We start from the raw sequence: 22,575 nt of genomic DNA, 5'->3' as shown, positions 1-22,575 counted from the left end.
ATCCAAACTGGCGGAACCTGGGCTGCCGAGAAGCGGAACCTGCGCACTTAATCACTGCGCCACCGGGCCGGCCCCTACTTGGGGACTTTTTAAACACTTGAGGGGGGGATTCTAACTCGCAGCTAAGCTGAGAAGCACCGGTACCCACCATCACCTTGAGATCCCACTAAGTGCACGTTCACCCTCAGGTCCGTGGTGGGGCCTCAGATTCCGGACCATCCCGGGTGATGCCCATGCTGCTGGTCTCAGGATCACACCTGGAGTAGCAAGGCTGTGGCAGTTTCCAGGAGGATCCAGTTAAGCCAGGGAAGGAGGCTCGTTTGTCTTGAGGAGCCCTTCATTCACCTCCCCTGCCACGAAGGCCACAAGGCGGCACAGTCGGAAATGACTGCCTGCTTGTCCGTATGTCTGCTTCAAGAGCGCGGCTTAAGGATTCTGGAGCCTCTGTGCCTGTGCATCCCCATTCCTGCACGGACACGCATGCACCCTGGCTCACATTCCCAGATGTGGGTCCCCCTCCGAACAGGAGTCCCGGGAGGCCAAGGATGACAGGTCTGGGTCCTCTCCCGGTCTGGGGGACCAACCAGCACAGGTTTGGTGAGTGAGGGAAAGAACGAATGAAAGGACAAGCGATTGTTGGCCGAGAGCATACAGGAGGCGCTCAAAGTGAGCTTAAGGACTGAATGACAGCTAGTGACTTCCCAGGCACTCGGTGTGGACACCCCCTGCTAGATCTCGCAGTCTGGGGGTGCCCACCCGGGCCAAGCCCCGGCGGGGCGCGCGCGCAGGCTCCCGGCACAGCCTCCAGGGGGCGCCCCCCAACTCCCCAGTGGGTGTGTGGCGCCGCGCGGCCGTGAACGTGGACAGGCGGCTCCACTGGGAGCTGCGGCACCGGAAGCCCGGAGAAGCGAGCGCGGGCCAGGGGCCGCCTTGGGGAGTTGGGGCGGGCTTCGTTGGGGCGAGCGTCTGGAAGTCTGCGGGCCAGGGACGGGTGCCGGGGTTCCGAGCGCTCGTGGGGAGCCCAAGCTGGTGCCTCCGGTCCCCGCGCCAGAGCCGGGGGAGGAGGGGGCGGGGGGTCGCGGCAGTGGCAGCCAGGGCGCCGGGCTCAGCCACGTGGTCCGGGCGCGCAGGCGGGAGGACTGAGCAAGTGGGCGGCCGATCCCGGGGCCTCAGGGCGTTCGGAGGAGTAGGAGCCCGGGATGGGAGTGCTCGGGCCGGGTCAGGAGCAGGGTCCGGGGAGGTGCGCCTAGGCCGGGGTGAGGGTAACCGAGGGGGCACCGCAGGCGATGGAGCTGGTGCTGGACAACTGGCGGGCGGGGGACGGGCACCCGGTGGAGCGGCTCAGCCTGTCCAACGTGAACCCGCAGTGGCCAGCCAGTCCCCGCTGGGCGAGATGGGTGCCTGTCTGGATATGCCGGCCCGTCTCATCCGTTCTCCCTTCGGACTGACACTCCTGGGCGCCCTCTGCTGGGCGGAATCGGGGCCCAAGGAGAACTCGGCTTTCAGGCATCTTGGAGTTGGGTGGCGCAGGGCGGGGAGGGGGAGCCGTCTGTAGGGTCCCAGCTTGGCCAGAGGGAGGGCAGGGGCTGCGGGAGCCCAGAGGGGCCCCTGGGCGCAGTAAGACTCCCCATCCGAGCAGACTAAGGCTGCCCATGAGTTGGGAGGAGCAGGGGTGGGAGGCGGACTTCTGAGAGGGCAGGGTGCCCAGGCCAGGTGGTGACGCGGCTCCTTAGGCCTCGGGGCAGAGTTTCAGCTTGCTCCAGAGGGCAGCAGGGGGCTGTGGACCCCTTGTGTCCACGGGAGGAACTACTGCGTGTACATCAGTGATGGGGCGGGGGGAGGTACCAAGATGCTGGCTCTGGGTCTCTCTGGAAAGGTCCTGACAGACTGGGAAGTGGCCTTGCCTGGATTGGAGCCGGGGGTGGGGGTGGGATGGCTGAATGAGGGGCTTGATGGGGGAAGAAAACTCCTGGGGGCTGGGAGACCCTGGTACCCTGGATATGGATCAGGGGCCTGGAGAACAGGGAGCATGGGACCCTGTCCCTGGAGATGCGGGAAAGGCTGGGACCGGGCCCGATACCCAAGGGAGAGCAGGGAATGGTGAGTGCCCGCCGGCCTTGGGGCCCCGGTCTTCTCATCTGCCTGGGGTGTCTCATCGGTGGTAACTATGCCCAGCTGCCAGGGTGGTGCAGAGTCAGCGAGGACCTTGGAACGGCCTGGCCAGAGTGCGAGCCCTAGGCTTACCATCCAAGCCTCACTTTCTCTATCTGTAAAATGGGCCCCTTGAGCCTGCCCCGACCTGCTCCCCAGGCAGCCATGGGCGTGGTGGCTGGAGGTATGGGCCTCACTCGAAAACATCCCCCCGGAAAACGGCCCCTCCGTCCGTCCCCCGAGTCCCTCTGAATCCTCACAAGGACTCCGGAGGGCGAGCGTCATGACACCCTTCCTAAGGACTAGGAAAGTGAGATGCCGGGAGGCTGACTCCTCCCCAGGGTCACAGAGTTGTGGTTCCAAGGCCTCTGGCTGAGGAGCAGGGAGCTCAGGGGGCCCCGGAGCCCCAGGTCCCCTGAGGGCCCATCTGGCCCCACAGCTGCTGCTGAGTGACAGGTGCCTCAGCGGGGGCCTGGAGGCGCTGGTGGGGTGGATGCCTGGCCTGAGCCACTGGGGCCTCAGCCGCAACCTCATCAAGGACATCGCAGCCCTGAGCACCCTGGGGAGGCCTTGGCAGCGAGGCAGGCAGGCAGGGCCCTGGGTCCAGGCGGGCTGGGTCCTAAGGGCGCCCGGAGCGCCCCCCTGCCTCTCCGGGAGCAGCTGAAGGGCCTGGAGCCGGGAACCGTTCAGCTGCACTATGGAGAGCCGGTGTCTGAGCCGCTGCCCCAGCTCCTCGACCTGGCTGGCCTCGACACCAGGGACCCTGCGCTGCCTGACACAGAGCCTGACACCACGCGCTGGGGGCTGAAGATTCCGAGGAGAACCACGTGAGGGGGGCAAAGAGAAGATGGGAGGGCAGCCTGGGGACTCCGCCCAGAGGGGGACTAGTGTCTTGCTGCCTGCAGGTACTGAGGAGGAAGAGGTGACAGAGCACAACTGTGATGAGGACTCAGAAAATGGGGAGGAGGCTGCAAGGAGTGGAGCAGGGTGGGGGTGGGGACAGGGACCTGGGCTTTGGGTTCCTGCTCACAGGAGGAAGAGGAAGAGGAGAACGAGGAGGGAGATGGTGAGTATGGCCCTGAGAGGAAGTGGGGAGGCTCCAGACGTGGCCTTGTGGCCTTCTAAGAGAACAGGATCTTCATCCAGAGAGCTGTGGGGAGCCACCGAAGGGGACGAGGCAGGAGAGTGGCACAATCAGAAGAGAGCCCTGTTTCCAGGGGTGTTCAGAGTCGGGGGAAGGGCGGGGGGGGCTGCTTCAGGTATCCCAGGATGAGAAGAGGGTTGAGGCCTGGGCCAGGGGACCATGGGGCTGGAAGGGAGCAAGATGCAGGAGTGAAACCAGCCCCTGTGGGGTGGCTGCCAACAACACATGGGACTTCCATACCCAGGAGGCCTGGCCCGCTGGGTTCTGGGGACAGGAGGGCTGCGACAGCAGGGTGGCACCAGATTTGGAAGCCTGGCCCTGGCCTGACTTCCCAGGAAGGAGGAAAGAGGAGGACGGAGATGGGGCAGAAGGGGGAGGCAGGGGACCCAGGTTCTCCAGGGCAGTCCTTGACCCTCCCTCCCCAGAGCTGGGGCAGCCAGAGAAGAGGGACGAGGATGGAGTCATGCGAGCCCCAGCCTGCCAGAGTGCCCACCCTGTCCCCTCCCTTGAGTCAGCACTGGCCCCAGGATCTGGGGCTCCAGCAGGGCCAGGCTCCCAGCCTGTCTTCCCAACTCCTGGGACTTAAGTAAAACTGGCAACTTCCATCCCCTCCGGTTTCGGGAAGCGGTGGGACAGGACAGCAGGCAGAGGCCAACCCATCTACAGCTGGAGACCTGGGTCCCTGTTGGAGGTGTCAGGGCAGGTGGGACACAGGTGGGCGGGGAGGGGGGAGGCCTGCCCCCTCCCAAGATGGGAGTGCCCCAGGACGGCTAGACTGGCCCGCTGTGCTTCAGGGGGACAAGGGACCCAGACACAGCACAAGCTGGCTCATGACGCCTCTTTTATTGTCCCCCCCACCCCGTCCACCTCAGTCTCCCCCCAAATTACAAAAGTATCCACTTCTCAAGGCCCACCCCCAACGCGGCGGGGTTCAGAGCGGCGAGAAAACCGGACAGTCCCCCTCTGACAGCAGCGGCGACACTTTGGGTGCCAGCGGGGCCGGGTCTGGGTGGGGCAGAGGAGGGGGCGCCTGAGCCTCGGCCCCGCCGCTCGCCTCGGGGCCCCCACCCTCCCCACCCGCGCGCTCCCGGGCCTTACCGGGCGGCGCGGCGGGGCGCGGCGGCCCGGGCGCGGGGCCCGTGGGGGCGACGGGGCGGTGGTCCTCCAGGTGCAGCGTCATGGCGGGCCGCGACGCCGTGGAGAAAGCGCACTGCATGCACGAGTAGCGGCCGCGCGTGTGCTCCCACACGATGCGGCTCGGGGCCGCGTGCCCTGCGGGCAGGCGGGACGCCGTCAGGCCCGGGGCCCAGGACCCGTCCACCCCCGGGGACGGTGCGCGAGGGCGAGGGCGGCCGGATCTTCCCCCGCCTCCCCATCAGCTCCGGGCGCCGGGGGTCTGGCCGGGCTGATCCGTTTCTCCCGGGCGTGTACCCCCCTGGAATGGGGGGCTCCGAACTTGACTTAGCCGCGTCCCCACTCCCATCCCCGGAACCACCGCAGGGGGACAGACTCGGGAACGGGGCGCGAGTCACACGGAGACGCCGGCGCAGAGGAAGGCGCAGGGGCCAGTCATTTTTAAGGCAAAATCCTGTATTTTGGGGGCGGCATTTCTGGCCACCTGGGAAGGGGGCGGGCACCGCTGCCTGCCAGCATCCCTGGGCCCGGCAGGGGCGCAGCAAAGGAGTCCCCTCCACCCCTCCCTGGTGGTCACCTGCACGCACCTGAGGGCGCGTCGGAGCCGCCCTGGGGTCTTCGCGGGCTGCCGCCTGTACCTGCGGGACAAGGGCGGGTCAAGGTCAGGAGCCAGAGCGCCCCAGTCCCCTCCCCCCAGGCGGCCCCGCCCCCACACTGACCTTGGCTCTTTTTCCAGACGGCGGCGCTGGAGGTGGGCGGCCCGGGCGCGGCGGCTAGGAAGGGGCGCAGGCGCGGGGGGCTGAGGCCAAAGGGCGCGGGGTTCAAGAAGGGCAGGAAGGGCCCGGCGGAGGCAGGGGCGGGGGTCGTGAAGGGCTCGAGCAGCGGGAACGGCAGGCCCGGTGCCGACGCGGGGTCGGACTCCGGGGGGCGCTCAGGCGCCGGCGGCTCCTTGTCGAGGGCTGGGGGCGGCGGCGGGGCTGGGCTCTGCGCATGCTCGGCGCAAACATGCAGGTGCTTGAAGAGCGAGCGGTGCGTGCGGAAGCGCAGCAGGCAGTTCTCACACCTGGGGGCGGGCACAGGGCTGGGTCTCCCGGGGGTCGGGGAGCCTAGGCCCAAATCACAGATTCCCCACCTGGGGGGAGGAGCTGGCCCTAAACGCCCCCCTCCTGTGACCGCGACCCTTCCGGACCCCTCCGGGTCAGAGCCCTGGGAAAACGAGGAAGGAAGTCTCCATTTTGACTTGGGCGGTCAATTTTCTTCTTGGGAGGTCGAGAGGGGCTGGGCAGAGCCACACCACGTAAGCCCCGCCCCCGAGCCCCTGGGACTCGTTTCAGTAACCAGTTTCTCTTCCAGGCTGGTGAGGACGGGGCTTGCCCGAGGCCACACCCGCCCCCAGACCCAACCCCCTTGACTGGGAAGGGAGAAAGGCCTGGAGCCCGGGGAGTGGGGCTATCACACCAGCGGCGGGCGAAGCTGCCCGGGGCCTGGTCACCGAGCACCAGGGGAGGTCGCGGGTGGTCAGGGTCTCACTTGAAGTAGCGATTGGGCTTGTAGTGCAGCTTGCCGTGTGCCACCAGTTCCTGCATGCTGGGGAAGGTCTCGGTGCAGCTCAGGGCGGAACATCGGAAGAGCTTGCCTGGCAGGGCAGGGGCGAAGGACAGAGGAGTGGAGCGGGGTGGCCAAGGCCCGCCTCGAGGCTCTGCCTGCCTCCCCACCACCTACCCTGGCCCTACCTTCCAGGGACTGTGTGGGTGGGCAATGGGTCCGCAGATGTTGTGCCAGGTCGCGAACGCTGGGGAAACTGAGGCAGCAGCCAGGGCTGGAGCAGGGAATCTGCTTCCCTGCAGGATGCACAGAGCAGGGGTCACCCGTCCCTTCCCCACGCGCGCTGTCCAGGGCTCTGCTCCCGCTGCCAACAGACTGAGGTGCCAGAGGGCAGGAGGTGAGCTGAGCTGGCCTGGCTTAACACTGTAGCCACGGCCTGGCGTACACAGTGCTCGGTGAACAGTGACTGGCATCCCTCTAAATGGGCCCCAAGTTTGGAGATCCTCTGCACTCTGTTCCAGGGCCTGTGACCCCCCAGAAGGCCCCATCACAGGTCACCTGGAGGCGGGCGTCGCCTGGGAGGCCGCAGGTCCTCACTGGTCCCGGAGACTGTGCTGGTCGGGCCAAGGCTGGGTCCAGGGGCAGGCTGGCCACTGTCTGGGGCTGGGGAGGCACCCTGCTGGGTCCCTCCAGGTGCTCCCCGGTCCCACATCGGGGGTGTGGCTGCCCGCTCAGGGCCAGGCTCCTCCCCCATGGAAGAGGGGATGGCTGCAGCAGCCACAACTGGGGACAGCACCTCCTTGTCGGTCTCACTGGAGCCGGGCTCTGCAGTGGCCGGCATGTCCGCGCTGGGCCCCGAGGGTTCCTCCTCCTGGCGGAAGGAAGAGGCAGGGAGAACCCCTCTGGGCCCGGGGTCTGCCTGGGCCAGCCAGGGGCACCCCTCCCACCCCGCCAAGACCACTGGGCATTCTTGAAACAGCAAATGCCCCTGAGATGTCATCCTAAGGAGGCACCATCAAGGGAGGGCAGGGGGTGAGGGTCGACTGAGCTCCCGCCTCCTGCATCCCCATCTTCAGGAAGGAGCTGGGAGGTGTCCCAAATGCAGAAAGGGGTATCTGTCAGAAATCGCCCATAAAAGACAAGCATCCTCTCCTCCCAACTTGGGAAGGAGGGAGGCCGACTAAGCGGCAGGGGCGTGGCCTAGAGGGAGTGGGCGGGACCAAGGCTATGAAGGCGGGGCTCCGAGCAGGGCGCGGCCAGGAAGATACAGGAGGGGCCCGAAGTGGCCAAGCGGATTGTTCGAGGCCTGAGAGATAAAGACCCACCGGGATCGAGGTGGCAGAACTCGGAGGTGCTGGGGACCCGGATGTACAAGGCCCGGGGGCGGAGCCTGATCCCTGTGGGCGTGGCCCAGTCGAGGCCAGGCCCGGAAGTAGGGGGTAAGGCCGAGTGACAGCGAGCCGCGGGAGAGTGCCCGGATGTGGGGGCGGGGTCCGCCGGAGGGTGTGTGCGCGACAGGGCCTCTCCCCGCCAGTCCCCGCTGGTTCGCCGCGCCCGCGCCCCTGGCGCTGCGCTCACCATCCTCGGCCCGGCTCGGCCTCTTGTTCCCGCGGCTCCGGCGGCTCGGGCTGAGGCTGCAGCGACTCCCTGGGCGGCCGCGGGCTCACGCTCACGTCGGCGCCATTTTCCGCCTCCCAGCTCTCGCGAGAGCGGGGGCGGGGCCTGCGCCCTGAGGTCCGCAAGGGGGCGGGGCCTGAGATCCGGGGTCCTCCTGGACCGCGGTGCAGGCGCGAGGGCGGCCTTGGGAGTCGAGGGCAATGATGGAGCGCATCTTTAACAGAGCCTGGGCGCTGAGACCGGGGTTTACATCTTGTCGCGCCTCTGTGTTCTCATCTGCAAAATGGGCATCTTCATCCCCTCCCGTCCCGTCCCTTCACCAGCCCTCGAAAGGGGGTAACAGCGGTTCTCCTTTTTTGAAGAGGTCGTGTTGATTGGGCCCCTCTTCGGAGAGGTGTCAAAATCGTCAGTGCACTTAGTTCTGAAGTTGAGATGAGTCCGCTGTGATGGTCCAGGGCGGGAAGCAAGCTGCCTGTCCTCTACACCTGTTTATAAACGGGCGTAGCCTAAGGATGGAGAGCCCTGGGTGTCTCAGTGGGGAATGAGTCACCTATCCAACCTACGTTCCGGGCGCTGCGGACGCAGAGAAGAACAGGACGAACATCCTTGCCCTCAGGGGCCGCTCACGTTTTTAAATGGGGAAACACTGAGTCAACAAGTGAACAAAACCATCTTAGGTTATATTGAGTGCTACCAAAAAAACAAACCCGGAAGGATATGGCACTGATGGGTCACGGAAGCCTTTCTTTGGGGTGGCTTCTGAGCTGCTGCCTGAGAGTCAGGAAGGATGAGACAACGGAAGGTCAGGAGGTCAGAGCGCTCCGGGATGTGGGGATAGCTCGTGCAAATGTCCTGAGGTGGGGAGGGACAAGCTTGTCTCTTTTAAGGACCAGTGAAGAGATCCACGCACTCCTGGAGCAGAGTGGAGGTGCGGTGTGGAGGTCAGAAAGTGAACATGGTCCAGGGTAGGTCATGCAGGGCCTTGTGAACCATGGAGAGAGAGCAGTGTGGTTTCTATTCCTGCCACTGATGAATTTTCAGCAGGGGAGGTACACCATCTGATCGCTGGCTGTCATTTGGAAGATGGCCTTCTGGGGGGACGGTAAAGTGGATCTTTGATCTCAGTTCTCTATAATACATTATTTAACCATTCAAGAGGTGTTTGTTGAGCTCTAGGTAAGTGTAGACTTTAGGTGCAACGTATTTCCATCTGTGTACATAAGATGTACCCACACACGTTCACATGCAGGGAATACTGTTAGAAAGAGACACTAAAAAATTGGAGAGGGGAGCCGGGATTTTCGAGTGAGGGAGAGATGGATTTTTTTTGTAAAAGAGTCAACAGGATGTGGGGCTGCCAAGTGGGCAGGCCCAAGGTGACTCAGGTTTGCAGTGTGAAGATGCCGTGAGCTAGATTTTCGACGCTGTTAGAATGTGTCAAACCCACTCCCTTCTTCACCCCCAGCGCCCCACCCAAACCTCACCCATCTGTCCTGCCTGGAAGGCCCTACTTCTTGCAAATGGGATGCCTGCCAAGGCAGTGGGGCCACGGGGCTGTAGCCCAAAGCGCCAGGAGTCGGGGGCAGACTGCATGGTAAATTCGGAGGCAGAGAAGGGAGACGAAGCCCTGATTCCCCTTAAGCCCCAGGAAATGCCCAGCTGATGAGGTTGGTGGCTCATGGCCGTCCTCCTCAAGTCTGTCCTCACATCGGAGTCTTGCAGAGAGATGCACACAGTGGCGGTTGGGCAGTGGAATGGAGAAACTTAGAGGGGGAGGGCAGGGAGGACATTCAAGGGACTATGTTAAATGCTTTTGTATAATGATGGACAAATAAAGGGCTGCTGAGACCCACTTGCCACCTTGGGGTTTTTTCCCAGCCACGCTCAGCTTCCCCAGACAGGTGCGGAAGAGAGAAGGTGCGGATGCTCCAGAAGGCTCTGCTGGCCGATCTGTCTTTGACACCTCGTCTCCCAGCCTCCTGTTGGGTGGGTGTCATCTGCCTGGAGTTCTCCCATCCTAACTTAGGTCATTCTGTGTGGTGTTTGCCACAAAGAGCCACCGACACCACCCTTTAAATCCTTCCTGGTCCCTCCAGCAACTCCCACTCCCTCTGTATCTCCCCACTCCAGGCCGGAAGCCCCCAATCTGGCTTTGTCTCTCCCAGCCTGGCTGCTCATTGAGGGGCTCCCAGTGGGTTCCAGCTGCACCCGCAGGACTTCTGAAGGGCTCAGACCCAGCACTGGTTTGGAGACAGCTGGGAAGACCAGGATCCAGCCTCATCCCCTCATCTGTGACAATAAGTGCAGACAGCCAGGGCCCTCGAATGTTGGAACCAATCCTGACCCCAGGTGCGGGAGGGCTAAGAAGGCACAGACACGGGGTGGGTGGGAGGGTGGTAGCAGCCAGGGATGGCTCAGGGGAGCTTACGGGGGGGCCATGCCTCCTTCCTCAGGGTCCAGTTGGGTCCCCGATGGTTTCGGGAGCTGTAGGTTCAAAGCAGACAGGACCCACTGGACCATTTTCTGCAGGAAAGCTGGCATGCAGCTTCCAGAAGCTCGACAAACTCGAGCTTTCAGAAGGGGGGCAGGGGCATATATGAGTTCAAGCCTGGCTCTGTGGGATCTTGGGTAAGTGGCTCAACCTCTCTGAGCCTCCATTTTTCCACCTGTAAAATGGGGCATTGGCTGCGCCCACCTCACAGGGTGGTGAGGAGGTCGTCCTTGTTGCTGCCACTCAGTAAGTGAATTCCGTTTCCACCTGGCAAACGTTTATTGCCCCAGTGATGAGGGAAGGAGGGAAGTCACGCTTGTCAAGGCCCCCCCGACTGGGCCCTGCACTTCGCCAACGTGACTCGACTCATTTCGTTCTCACAAGGCAGCTGGGAGGTAGGTTCCGCTGTCAGCTCCGTGTGACACAGGAGGAAACGGGGACTTGACTAGCAGGTGTGACATGGGGGAGGCCAGGGCCAGGGGGTGGCTGCAGTGGTGACCCCCAGACCCAGGGCCTGGGCTGAGCTGGGCTGGGCTGGGCTGGAGGCCACAGGACTCCACCTTGTGGCCAAGGCAGCCAAGGAAAGCGAGACCCCCGCTGGCAGGGCCTGGCCCCCGTGTCGGGCAGGTGGGCGAGCAGACTCCGGGGGACCCCCGGCTCAGATCTTCTCCACGTAGTTTCCTGGGAAGAGGCCCTCCTGACCGTGTAGCCGGCCTTTCCACCAGCCCGAGGAATCTGGGGGAGAGAAGGGAGCATGAGGCAGCGCCCAGCCCACCCGGGAGAAAGCCTCATGCTGGCTCAGTGTCTGTCTTATTCGTCTCCACCGGCCTGGCAGAAGGCAGAGGCAGAAAAGAGAGTTGTCAACAGATAGAAGGAAGGGATGGAGGGACGGACACATGGTTTTTCTGGCCACTGGCTCACACGCCGTCACTTTCTAGACCATTCTCTTGTGCTCTTCCCTCCTCATCTCCTCTTGCAGGCCCCTCCCAACAATCCCCATGGTGGACCCAGGAATGACCCCTATGGGGCTCCCCCATCCCCCTGCAGAGGGAGCTGTTGAGTCCCAGGCCCCTCTGGGGGCAGCCCAGGGGACTAAGGTACGAGGTGGCCTATTTCTTACTCACAAGGGGTCACAAGGGGCTCTGCTGTTAACCCTGTTTGACAAGTGAGCAGTATGAGGCTGGGGTACTGGATGTGATGCTATGAGGCCAGGCTCCCAGGGTGGCTTAGACTCAAGGCTTCCATAGGGCACAGGAGAGGGTCTCTCCAGCTGGCTGGGTGGGAGCTGGTTGCCTCTGTTCTCCTCGGGAAAGGTGTGCAGTCCTGGGGGGCTGCCTGGCCGTGTTGGGGTTCTGGCTCCTCCCACCTCTCCCCTGCGTGCACACACCTTCCATGAGGATCTCGATGACCTCATTCACGTTGAAGCTCAGCTCGTCCACGTCTTGGCCCACGTACTGGTACAGCGCCCTGCACCTCGGGACGTGTGTCCGTGGCTGGGGCTTGGGCCGGCCCACCCCGGGCACAGGGCGCTGCCCCACGCTACGCTTCCTCTGCATGCTGTGGGGACAGGGCACTTGTCACAGCCCCACACAGTCCCGCCTCCACCCACCTCCTGGGGCCGCCCTCCCACCCCACCTACCCGGCCATGCCCTGGTCAGGCACATTGAGGAATTCTGTGTTGTGCTCTGAGGGGAGCCGTGCCCTGGGGCGTCTGCTGGCCCCCAGGGCTGAGGACGGAGGGCCCCGAGGAGGCCGCTGGGAGCCCCCTCCAGATGTGATCTCCAGGGGCAAGGGGCCCCCTCTGGCAGAGGGGGGCACCCCGTTGCGGTCTGGGCCTGCAGTAGGAGAAAGGACGGGGGCATTTACCAGGGTGAAGCTAGGAGGATTTGGGGAGGACTTAGCTCCAAGTTCTCACTCTGAGGGAGGAGGCATCCACACTCTCAACCCAGGATGGTAAAAGACTGGGCCAGTGGAGGGGACCTAGGGGTTAGGATGGACTAATGGAAAGTTCTGCAGGGGTAAGATTTTCCCCTACCCCCTTCTGTAGAGGGCTTTTGTGGGTGGGTCTTGGAGGATGAATAGGAGCTCGAGTGGAGTGGGAATTTGGGAGAGAGGCAGAGCAAACAGCCCAAGCAGAGGCCTGGAGGTAAGAACACATTGGGTAAATTGACAAAATAAGATGGAGTTTGCATGACAAGAGTGTAAGATGGGAGAAAAGGTCAGTGGTTAGCTGAGGCCGGATTTGGAAGGGCTTTGAATACCAAACTAAGTTTAGCCTTTAATCTGTAGGAGATGGGGAGCTATGGAGAGTTCTGCACAGAGAAGGAGAGAGTGCTCAACTCTGCTTGTTAGATCCGGTTGACAGGAGGTCTGGCTTAGGAGCCCACAAGAGGCAAGCGAAGACACTTAGTGGGGGGGCACCCCCTCACCTCTGGGGGGCCTCGGGGCTGCCCGGGTAGGGGCCGGGGCCGACCTTCGAGGTCTTCCCTGGGCCATCCCTTTCCGTGTAGGCTCTGCAAGGGAGAGGGGAAAGAAGAGAGGGATTTGCGTGGTGGCCAGGCGGGACCAGGCTCTTGGCCCCGCCCACAAGCCCCATCCACTGGCTCCGCCCCCAGAGCCCGCCCCCTCAAGCTCACTGGCTCGCCCATCGGTGCCGCCTCTTATTTACTGGAACACTGGCTCCGCCCAGCATTGGCCCCGCCCCTCCAGGACGCACCTGTCATTGGCTCCCTGGGCCCGCCCACTCCAGGGCTCGCCCTTATCAGCCAGCTCACGGGTTGCCTCTGGCCACGCCCCTTCCACATTTCTCGCCCATTCATTGGTCACCTCGTGACCCGCCCCTCCATGGCCCTCACGGGCTCTAGCCCAACCCTCGCTGGCACCGTCCCCACAGCTTGATTGGCTCTCTCGCTAGCCCCGCCTTCCACAGGGCCCTCCTCTTCCGGACCGCCCCTTTGGCTCCGCCCCGGGTTCTGCGCAGACTCACTGGAGCTTTTGGGCAGCCCGTCGCCCACGCTGACCGTGAGAGCCCGGCTGCTGGCCTTGAGCACAGCCACGTCGCCGGAGCCACGGGAGAAAGTGACGCTGCGGGTGCCACCTCCGCCCCAGCCCTCCTTCTTCACCCGGAACTGTAGTCTGTGGGGAGAGGAGGAAGCCGTGGGGGCGCCCATCCCCCCACCTGGGGGGGTCCCCTCCCCACCCCATCCTTGCCAGGCCGCGCGGGCGAGGGAGGGGGGCGCTGTGCCGCGCCCAGCCCGAGGATGGGGGGTGCATACGTGTCACTGAAGGTGAGGGGCAGGGGTCTCCGCGCCGCCTCCTCGAAGCGCTTGCACAGGAGGCTGATGAACTCGGTCTTGAAGATGCTCTCCAGGAAGCTGTCGGCCGCGTCTTCTTGGAGGACGAAGAAGTCGTCCTGGCGCGTGCTGGGGGAGGGGCGGGAGGAAAGGCAGGGGAGAGTGACAAGTGAGGGTGGCAGAAGGACGGACAGGTGAGATGCAACAGGGGAGGGTCAGGTATGGGGCTAGTGACCCAGGTGGGGGAAAAGGGAAGAAGCAGCAAGGAGCTGGGGAATGTGGTACTAGAGAAGGGCCGGGGAGGGCGCAGGTGCTGGTGGGAAATAAGGATCACGAGTGTGGGGGCAGGTGAAGGTGACAGGCAGGGCCAAGAGAGAGTTGCAGGTATAGCAGCGAGTAAGATGGTCAGGGTGACAGATGGGTAACAGGAGGACCGTAGAGGATGAAGGCGGCAGGTGAGGGTGACGACGGGGCAGGTGGGGCCCTCACCTGAGGGAGACTCCCCGCAGGGCCTGGATCTCCAGCTTCTTCTTCAGGACCTCACGCACCTGGCCCTTCTCAGGTCCCTTCTTCACTTTCTCCCGCCCGATAACGTACAGACACTTGGGCGTCAGGATCAAGTCCCTCTTGATGGGCTGTGAGGATGGAGGGCCAGAGTTGGTGTCAGGAGCCCTAGGCAGGGGCAGCCTGGCCCCAGGGGATCAACCCCAGGCAGAGGGGTGGTGCTGGCAGGTCAGGTGAGGGTGTCCCTCCACGTGAAGGTATGTGAGTGGTTACATTATATAAGAAAAAGGAGATTAAGGAAGGGTAGATTAGCTGGAAAGAGGTGTCTGGGCCAGTGAACAGGTACACGATAGGTGAAGACATGGGTGCCCAGGCCAGAGGAGAGTGTACCTGTGCACAGGTGTATTTGGGCCAGGCGAAGGTGTGTCTCATTGACAGGTTTATCTAGACTGGGCGGGGGTGTACCTAATGGACAAGTGTTTTCAGGATAAGTGAGGGTGGCCCTGTGGTCAGGGCTTCTGGGTGACGTGAGTGTGTAATCGTGGGCAGATGTGTCTGGCCAGGTGAAGATGTATCTGATGGACAGGTGTGTCTAGGCTACCTAAGGGCATATTTGATGGACAGATGTATCTGTGTTAGTTGAGTGTATACCTGTGGGCAGGTGTGCCTGGGCCAGGTGAGAGTGTACCTGTGATGGGACAGATGTACCCAGGCTAGGTGAATATATACCTGTGGACAGGTGTGTCTGAGCCAGGTGAGGGTGTACCTCTGCTAGGGGTGCCAGGCTGGGCCCAGGATCCCAGCCGTGCCCACCTGCTCATGCCTCACCTTGAAGCGGCGGTCGTACTTGGTGACCGAGTCGGCGAAGTCCACGCGCTCCCTCTTGCCCAGGAACTGCCGCAGCTCCGGCCGCTCCTCCAGGCCCAGGTAGTCCCCGACGAAGTTCCGGTTGATGCTGTTCCGTCTCCGCTCCTTCTTGTTCAGCAGGATGTTGGAAGCTGTGGGGACCCAGCGTGGGGGGCAGAGGTCATGGCCTGGCTCCTCCAGGTCCACCTGTCCCCACCCTCAGCCTCCCGCCTGCAACCTCTCACCTTCCTCCCGCATCTCCTCGTACTTCCGGACCGCCACGTGGCGCCGCCAGGCCTTCTGGATGGTGCGGGCAAAGCCGTCGAACTTTCGCTCTCTCATCTCCTCCAGAAGGAAGAGCTGGGCGAGAAGGAGGGGTGGTGGGTCCCGGCATCACCCCACCCATATGCTCTTACACGCATGCTCATACACTGTGGTCACTTTTTTTTCCTCCACATGACTGCACTCAGAGTTCCCTCCCAATAAGGGGCACAAGCTTCTACAATAAGTTATAACCATAGATTGGTCCGGCTGGGTTCAAAGCCCAGCTCTGCCACTTACTAGCTGTATAGTCTTGCCAGAAATGGTCTAACATCACGGTTTCTCACACTGCTAATTAAGCTATGGCATGCCATCCATGTGAGGTGCACTTCACTTTCAGAGATGTTAGAAATATGAACCAATGCACATCTTAGAAAACCATACTGTCAAGACTGTCAGTGTGAAAATCTGATGTGTAGGTGACCATGTGATGTGGCTGGTGACCATGTGTTTATGTAGTGTACAACACGCACAGCCACACATGGCAGTCCTGGAAAGGAAGCTTTTGCTGAAAGCAAACTTTTGAGTTTCTTACGAGTCTTGGCCCAGATGGGACTTAGGGAATAAACTATTCTAGAGCAAGTCAGAGTGGAAATGTCGTGAAGGCTATCTATTCTTTTGGAATAATAACAGGTGAACACGTCAAGGAAAGGAACACACTAGATACGAAAACATTATAAATCTACAGTGATAAAAACAGTGGGGTGCTGGTCAAAGGATGGAAAGGTCAATTGAAGTAGGACGGATGGCTGGAAACATCCTAATTCAAACAGATGAGTAGTGATAAAGGGGGCAGTGTTGTCAATCAGTGAAGATGGGAAAAAGTATTGGAAATAAAATTGAGCTTCATTTAGAAAAACCCCAGGGCTCCCTGCAAAGACTAGAAGAATTCTGCAGATACTTGGTTCAAATGCACGTTAAAAAATACATCTTGGAGGGGCCGGCCTGGTGGCACAGCAGTTAAGTTCACACGTTCTGCTTTGGCGGCCTGGGGTTCACTGGTTTGGATCCTGGATGCGGACATGGCACCGCTCATCAAGCCCCACAAGGCGCCCCACATATGAAGTGGAGGAAGATGGGCACAGATGTTAGCTCAGGGCCAGTCTTCCTCAGCAAAAAAAAAGAGGAATGGCAGCAGATGTTAGCTCTGGGCTAATCTTCCTCAAAAAAAAAATCTTGGAGGACTTTTAAAGCTGTGGGGATTTATAACTCTTCATAAAAAGCGGGGAGTCTTCTCACAAGGGCAAAACAAAATAAGACAAGCCAACATTGCACGGGGGCTGGCCCTGAAGCTGAGTGGTTAAGTTCACCCACTCCACTTCGGTGGCCCGGGGTTCACCAGTTGGGGTCCTGGGCGCGGACCTAGCACCGCTCATCAAGCCATGCTGTGGCAGCATCCCACAGAGGAACTGGAAGGACCTACAACTGAAATATACAACTATGTACTGAGGCTTTGGGAAGAAAAAAAAGAGGGAGATTGGCAACAGATGTTAGCTCAGGGCCAATCTAAAACACACAGACAAAAAAACATTGCAGTTTCATAAGTTGCAGAGAATTGAGTGGGGTTTCCATATTCTTTTGTTTCTTAGGTCAATACTCTCTGGGGCGGTAGGTCTGTGTGCAAAGAGGGTCTGAGAATGCATAGAGGGTGTCTGGAGGGCACGTAAGTGCATTCTGTGGTTTGCTGAGGTGACAAAGGGGAGACCAGCCAAGCAGAACTGGGGGTTCCCAGTCAATCAGAAACGCACTCCCCGTTAGCCGTCCAGGGCAGACTGGACAGGGCCCCCAACCTCATTATTTCTGCCCAGTGAAGCGGGTGCATTTTCAATTTGGGAAATTGATCTTTCTGTCTAAAGAGTTGAAAATGCTTTCCATCATGCCGCAGAGGGCGATGGGGGTGTGGTTAAGGTGGGTCAGACAGGCCCCCCCAAATCTGAGCTTATCCTCCTGTCTTGCGATGATTGGGGCTCCCTCCAAACTCACGTGCCCCCAGAACGTGCGAATGTGACCTTCTCTGGAAATAAGGTCTTTGCAGATGTCATCACGTTAAAAGGAGGTCCTAGGGCCGGCCTGGTGGCACAGCAGTTAAGTGCGCACATTCAGATTTTGAGGCCCGGGGTTCACCGGTTCAGATCCCGGGTGCAGACATGGCACTGTTTGGCACACCATGCTGTGGTAGGCGTCCCACATATAAATTAGAGGAAGATGGGCACAGATGTGAGCTCAGGGCCAGTCTTCCTCAGGGGGAAAAAAAAAAGGAGATCCTACTGGATCAGCATGCCTGGGCCCTAAATCCAATGTGACTGGTGTCCTTATAAGAAGAGGGAAATTTAGACCCAGACACACAGAGACGGCCATGTGGCCACGGAGGCAGAGATTGGAGTAATGCACCTACAAACCAAGGAATGCCAAGGATTGCTGGCAACCGTCAGAAGCCGGGAGAGGCGAGGAAGAATTCTTCCCTGGAGGCTTCAGAGGGAGCGTGGCTGTGCTGACATCTTGATTTCGGATTTCTAGCCTCCAGAAATACGAGAAAATAAGTTGATGTTGCGTTAGGGCATCCAGTGTGTGGCACTTTGTTACAGAAGCCACAGAAACTAACACACCTGGGAGGATGGGCAGTGAGGGCCGACAGGTGTGTAAAACGTTCAAGGATATTTTGACTCCATATTTACAAGAAACAAAATTGAAATCAGAATCCTCCCAACGTAGTGCGTTTTTGGTTGAGAAAGGCTGCATCTCCATTAGGGTTATTTGATTCCTTGATCCATTTTGATAGAGCACAAACTATTTCCATTGTTTCCGCTTTCATTTTACTAAGATTGTTCTCATCAGCATCAGTTTTTTTCCTGTGCCAACTTTGTCTTTTTTTTTCCTTATACAATTTTCCCACCAAGCTTTTACCTTTGTGAATTTCACATTTCCTGCCAGTTTGTCTTCCCCACCTCAAAATGGGCAGACTGCAATTTTGGTCAAAATTTGATTTGACCTTGTATCTTAGTCTTAGCCAGTGCTAGCTTGATTTTGTCTATTTCTTTTCCAGTGTCAATTTTTTTTTTTTTTTGTGGAAGATTAGCCTTGAGCTAACATCTGCCGCCAATCCTCCTCTTTTTGCTGAGGAAGACTGGCCCTGAGCTAACATCTGTGCCCATCTTCCTCTACTTTATACGTGGGATGCCTGCCACAGTATGGCTTGCCAAGCGTTGCCATGTCCACACCCGGGATCCAAACCGGCAAACCCCGGGCTGTCGAGAAGCGGAACGTGCGAACTTAACCGCAGCGCCACCGGGCCAGCCTCTCCCCTTTCTTTCTTTCTTTTTTTTTTTTTTAAAAGGTCTCCCTGTTATTATTATTTTTTTTTAAAGATTTTATTTTTTCCTTTTTCTCCCCAAAGCCCCCCGGTACATAGTTGTGTATTCTTCGTTGTGGGTTCCTCTAGTTGTGGCATGTGGGACGCTGCCTCAGCGTGGTCTGATGAGCAGTGCCATGTCCGCGCCCAGGATTCGAACCGACGAAACACTGGGCCGCCTGCAGCGGAGCGCGCGAACTTAACCACTTGGCCACGGGGCCAGCCCCTCCCCTTTCTTTCTTATCTGTTACAAATGAACTTGTGCCAGGCGCAGCTTTAGCCAAGAACAATTTTGGTTTGTGATAAATTTCCATGAGGAACAATATCTATTTCGAATGCGATTCCAGACTTTTGGTTTCTTGGTGGAAAGCGTGTCCACAGGGAGAAGCTCTAGGAGGTTGATGCAGACAAATCTGGGGGTGAAGACTCCCAGCCTCCCAGGACAGAGGGCTATTTTTCTGGTGTGACATCTCGGTAGTCTCCACCCCACTTTGTTACGTTTTTGGTTTGGTGAGAAAAGTTACTTGTAAGTTGCAGTAAGGTCAAGGGAAACACGCCAGCAATCTCCTGCTTATCTTCATCAGGTCCGGAGTGCTGTAGAGCAACCCACGACTGTGCAGGTGACCTCGCTGGGCCGACCCCTGTCCCCAGCACCCCTTTTCCGGCTGATCCAGCTTATGCCAGTCTTGGGGAACCTGGGACGGCCTGGGAGTCTGGTCAGCTAGCACAGTTCCTTGAGATGCGTCTCCTCGTTTGTCTTCCGATCCTCACAGAGAAGCAGGTGGCCACGCAGACACTTAGGGGATTCCTTGCCCTGGACTTTTGATCTTCTCATTGTCACTTTTTTTAAAAGAACTTTCCCCTCCAGGTTTATTGAGGTGTAATTGACATAAAACATGTGTCCGTTTAAGGCATTGATTCGATACAAGTATATGTTGCAAAATGATGACCCCCGCCCCCCCCCCCCCCAGGTAGCTAACACCTCCATCGCATCACATAGTTACCATTTTTTTGTGTGTGGTGAGAACACCGAAGATCTACTCACTTAGCAACTTTCTTCTTTTTTCTTTTTTAAAAAGATTGGCACCTGAGCTAACATCTGTTGCCAACTTCTTTTTTTTCTTCTTCTTCTCCCCAAAGCCCGCCAGTACATAGTTGTATGCTCTAGTTGTGCGTCCTTCTAGTTGTGGCATGTGGGACGCCGCCTCAGCGTGGCCTAATGAGTGGTGCCATGTCCTCGCCCAGGATCTGAACTGGTGAAACCCTGGGCGGCCAAAGCGGAGAGCATGCAAACGTAACCACTTGACCACGGGGCGGCACCAGCAACTTTCAAGTGTACGACACAGTGTTGCTAACTATAGTCACCATGCTGTATGTTAGCTCCTCAGAACTCATTTGTTAGAGTTCCTTGCTCTTCCCAGAAAGCAGAGGCCGTATCAGACACTGGAGCTTCCAGCCTCGGGATGAAGAGCTAAGAGCTGATGATAGTGTGCCAGACGGATTATTCATCGAGTTTGTCTTTAATCTATCAGGGCCTGAGACAGGTCTTGGAATAAGAAAATCGCTACTTTGACACAAGGCTCAGGCCAGGGACTCAGTGTGTTCAGGAATGAAGGAAGAAAAGGGGAAAGAGAAAATAAAAATAAGATAGGAGAAAGGAAAGAAGGGAGGAGATGAAGAAGGGAGAAAGCAGAAAGGGATGGAGGAAAGAAAGACGGAAGGAAGGAAGAAGGGACCAAAAGATGCTCTGGATAAGCTGGATGCTTTTCCCTCACAAGGGGATGTCCCACAGGCGGCCATGTGTTTCTCCACCTGCCTCCTGGCCACCAAGGACCGTCCAGCTAATTCAGGCTTCTCTGAGCACTACATGCTCAGAGGGGTGGGGGAACAGGCCCAAGGTCACACAGTGGCCTGAAGAGCAGGACCCGAGCCCACACACGTGGTACAGGTGTCTGTCTGTCTCTCACACACACACGCTTACCGACTCGGGGTTCTTGACAAAGACCTTGGTGCTCCCCATCTGGTACTGGTCCGGATCCATGTTGACCGCCCGCAGCAGGTGCTGGACCCCCTGACGCTCGTCCCCGCGCCACTGGGGCCACGTCTCGGGGGTCAGGATGGCGTACCTGGGGGCAGATGGGGTGGGAGGGTTAGAGCAGGCGGCCGGCTGGTGGCTATTCTGCAGGGGGGCGGCATGGGCCGGGGGGCGGGCGGGCGGGGCGCCTCACCTCTGCAGGAACTTTGCGAACTGGCGGCGGTACGCAAAGCCGGCCCGGCGCACCCTGATGTTCTCCTTCAGGCCCAGATACTCCACCTGGTGCTTGACCCTGGACGGGAGGGTGGCCTGAGTCCGCTGGGACGGGGGTGGGGGTGGGGCGGGCTGCTGAGGGGGGCCGGGAAGGGCAGACCTGGGGTTTGGGGGGTCTGGATCTGTGCTGAGGCAGCTTGGGGGTGAGTGCTGAGGTCTGCGGAGGGGGGTTCAGTGCTGGTTCAGGGGTCAGCCTGCGAGTCAGTTCTGGGGGGCGGGGTCTGTTAGTTCTGTGCCAGTTCCAGGGTCACTTTGGGGGGAGGTCCTGGCGTCTGGGAATTAGGGGGGACTGTGCTAGTCCCTGGGTCATCCTATAGTTAGTCTGGGGTCATCTTGGGGGCCTGGGGGAGTCTAGGTTGGTGCCAGGTGTAACCCGGGGTCCTGAAGAGTCTTGTGCTGGTCCTAGGGGTTGGCCTGGGTTATTCCTGGGATGGGTCACGCGACCCTGGGAGAGTTCTGGAGGGAGGGTCAGGCTGGGGATAGGCAGTGTGGACTGGCCCAGCCGGGGGCCAGACCGGGCCAGGGGTCACCTGCTCTCCTCCCAGTCACGTGGCCTCTTGGTCTCATTGGGTTTGATGCACCGGATGTAGTGGGGTGTGCATCTCTTCAGCGTGGCCACCAGGTCGTTGGCTTGTTTCTGATGAGGAGGAGGAGAAGGAGGGGGTGAGGGGGGCACGGGTGGGACCCTCTGGCCCCTCTCTCCTCCTACCCTGGATACAGACCCAAGAGACAGAGACACACTGGGTGGGGGGCCAGCGCCCAGTGAACCACGGGCTCCGGCGGCCTGGGTCTGCGCACACCTCTGTTAGCACACACCACGCGGGGCTCATATCATGTGCCAACCCGACCCTCGGACCCAAGGGTCACACATAGGGAGTGCTCAGCAAACGTTTGTTGATGGAGTAACTGAGCACCCAGGGAACACATGGCCTAGAACATTCCTGCCTGTCCTTCGGGGAACCTGGACTTCGGGAGTAGGGAGTCGTGGGTGTATGTTGGAGAGGCCAGCCTGGCGTTGTGCATTTTAGTCCCTCGGAGGGGACTAGAAAGGAAACTGTTCCAGGTGGGGATGTTGGGGAGTGCAGCAGGAGAGACCCCGGTGTGGGTCGTGGCTCTGCTGTGTGATCTGGGCCACTGACTGAGCCTCTCTGAGCCTTGGTCTCCCCATCTGCCAGGTGGGGCGAGTCCCACATGAGTAAAGTGTCCTGTGTTGGCTGCCAGCACCAAGTGCTCAATACACAGTTATTAAAATATTATTAGGATGCGACACCCATGTTCACGGCAGCACCATTCACAAGAGCCAAAAGGCGAAAACAACCCACATCCCCAGAGGAATGGATAAGAGAAAGCAGTATTTCCATACAAAAGCAGTATTATGCCATAATAAATGGAAGATTACTCAGTCTTGAAAAGGAAAGAAATTCTGACACGTGCTACAACATGGATGGACGTGATGCTCCGTGAAATAAGCCAGACACAGAAGGACACACACTGTGTGGTCCACTCACAGGAGGTCCCCTGAGGAGCCACAGTCACAGAGACAGAAAGTGGATGGGGGGCCAGGGGCTGGGGGAGGTGGCGGGGGAGTCAGTGTTTCATGGGGACAGAGCTTCAGTTTGGGGAGATGGAAACTTCTGGAAACGGATGGTGGGGATGGTTGCACAGCCCTGTGAATGTGCTTCATGCCGCAGAGCTGGGCACTTAACGGGGTGAAGATGGTCAATTTCATGTTATGTATATTTTACCACAAGTTTTTAAAAAGTGGCAAATGACTGAAGGGCCAAAACAAATTATTAGGATGATGCTTCACTTCTGGATTCCGGGAGTCAGGGGGAAGCTGGATCAAGGCCCCTAACCCCAGAGCTGGAGGAA

General features: G+C 59.5%; 2 protein-coding genes across 4 annotated transcripts in view; both read right to left on the bottom strand.

The window, feature by feature from the left end:
• Positions 1–4,119: 4,119 nt before the first annotated feature.
• Positions 4,120–7,685, bottom strand: ZNF414 (zinc finger protein 414). Of its 3 annotated transcripts, none has more exons than XM_070623812.1 (8): positions 7,553–7,685; positions 6,533–6,845; positions 6,163–6,270; positions 5,960–6,065; positions 5,149–5,492; positions 5,017–5,067; positions 4,394–4,567; positions 4,120–4,300 (listed from the first exon to the last, which is right to left on the bottom strand). In XM_070623812.1, the coding sequence occupies exons 1-8, from the start codon at positions 7,553–7,555 to the stop codon at positions 4,227–4,229; spliced, it is 1,173 nt and encodes a 390-aa protein (XP_070479913.1). In that variant the 5' UTR covers positions 7,556–7,685; the 3' UTR covers positions 4,120–4,226. The 3 variants fall into 3 exon arrangements, with proteins under 3 accessions (XP_070479913.1, XP_070479914.1, XP_070479912.1); XM_070623813.1 differs by having other exon boundaries at positions 7,300–7,677; XM_070623811.1 differs by having other exon boundaries at positions 4,120–4,567; positions 7,300–7,666.
• A 2,657-nt stretch (positions 7,686–10,342) lies between these two features.
• Positions 10,343–22,575, bottom strand: part of MYO1F (myosin IF) — a 32,228-nt gene continuing 19,995 nt past the window's right edge. Inside the window, exons 18-29 of the mRNA XM_070623810.1 lie at positions 21,234–21,340; positions 20,624–20,722; positions 20,377–20,521; positions 14,971–15,085; positions 14,708–14,877; positions 13,865–14,010; positions 13,358–13,504; positions 13,069–13,217; positions 12,512–12,595; positions 11,722–11,917; positions 11,470–11,639; positions 10,343–10,817 (exon numbers count right to left, since the gene is read on the bottom strand). Of these exons, the coding sequence (XP_070479911.1) occupies positions 10,741–10,817; positions 11,470–11,639; positions 11,722–11,917; positions 12,512–12,595; positions 13,069–13,217; positions 13,358–13,504; positions 13,865–14,010; positions 14,708–14,877; positions 14,971–15,085; positions 20,377–20,521; positions 20,624–20,722; positions 21,234–21,340 (1,605 nt within the window). The 3' untranslated portion in view covers positions 10,343–10,740. The remainder of the gene's footprint in view (positions 10,818–11,469; positions 11,640–11,721; positions 11,918–12,511; positions 12,596–13,068; positions 13,218–13,357; positions 13,505–13,864; positions 14,011–14,707; positions 14,878–14,970; positions 15,086–20,376; positions 20,522–20,623; positions 20,723–21,233; positions 21,341–22,575) is intronic.

The sequence above is a fragment of the Equus przewalskii genome, chromosome 6 (genome assembly GCF_037783145.1).
Source record: "Equus przewalskii isolate Varuska chromosome 6, EquPr2, whole genome shotgun sequence".
NCBI classification, from domain to species: Eukaryota; Metazoa; Chordata; class Mammalia; order Perissodactyla; family Equidae; genus Equus; species Equus przewalskii.
This window is presented reverse-complemented; position numbering and strand designations above follow the sequence as displayed.

What these genes read in the sequence shown, in the direction of transcription:
- ZNF414 (XM_070623811.1), bottom strand. Translation starts at nt 6,815, where the DNA reads ATGCCGGCCACTGCAGAGCCCGGCTCCAGTGAGACCGACAAGGAGGTG. An exon ending in CAGGCGACGCCCGCCTCCAG is followed by an intron (nt 6,271 to 6,532) that starts GTGACCTGTGAT and finishes TGCATCCTGCAG; the next exon opens with GGAAGCAGATTCCCTGCTCC. An exon ending in AAGCCCAATCGCTACTTCAA is followed by an intron (nt 5,493 to 5,959) that starts GTGAGACCCTGA and finishes GCCCGCCCCCAG; the next exon opens with GTGTGAGAACTGCCTGCTGC.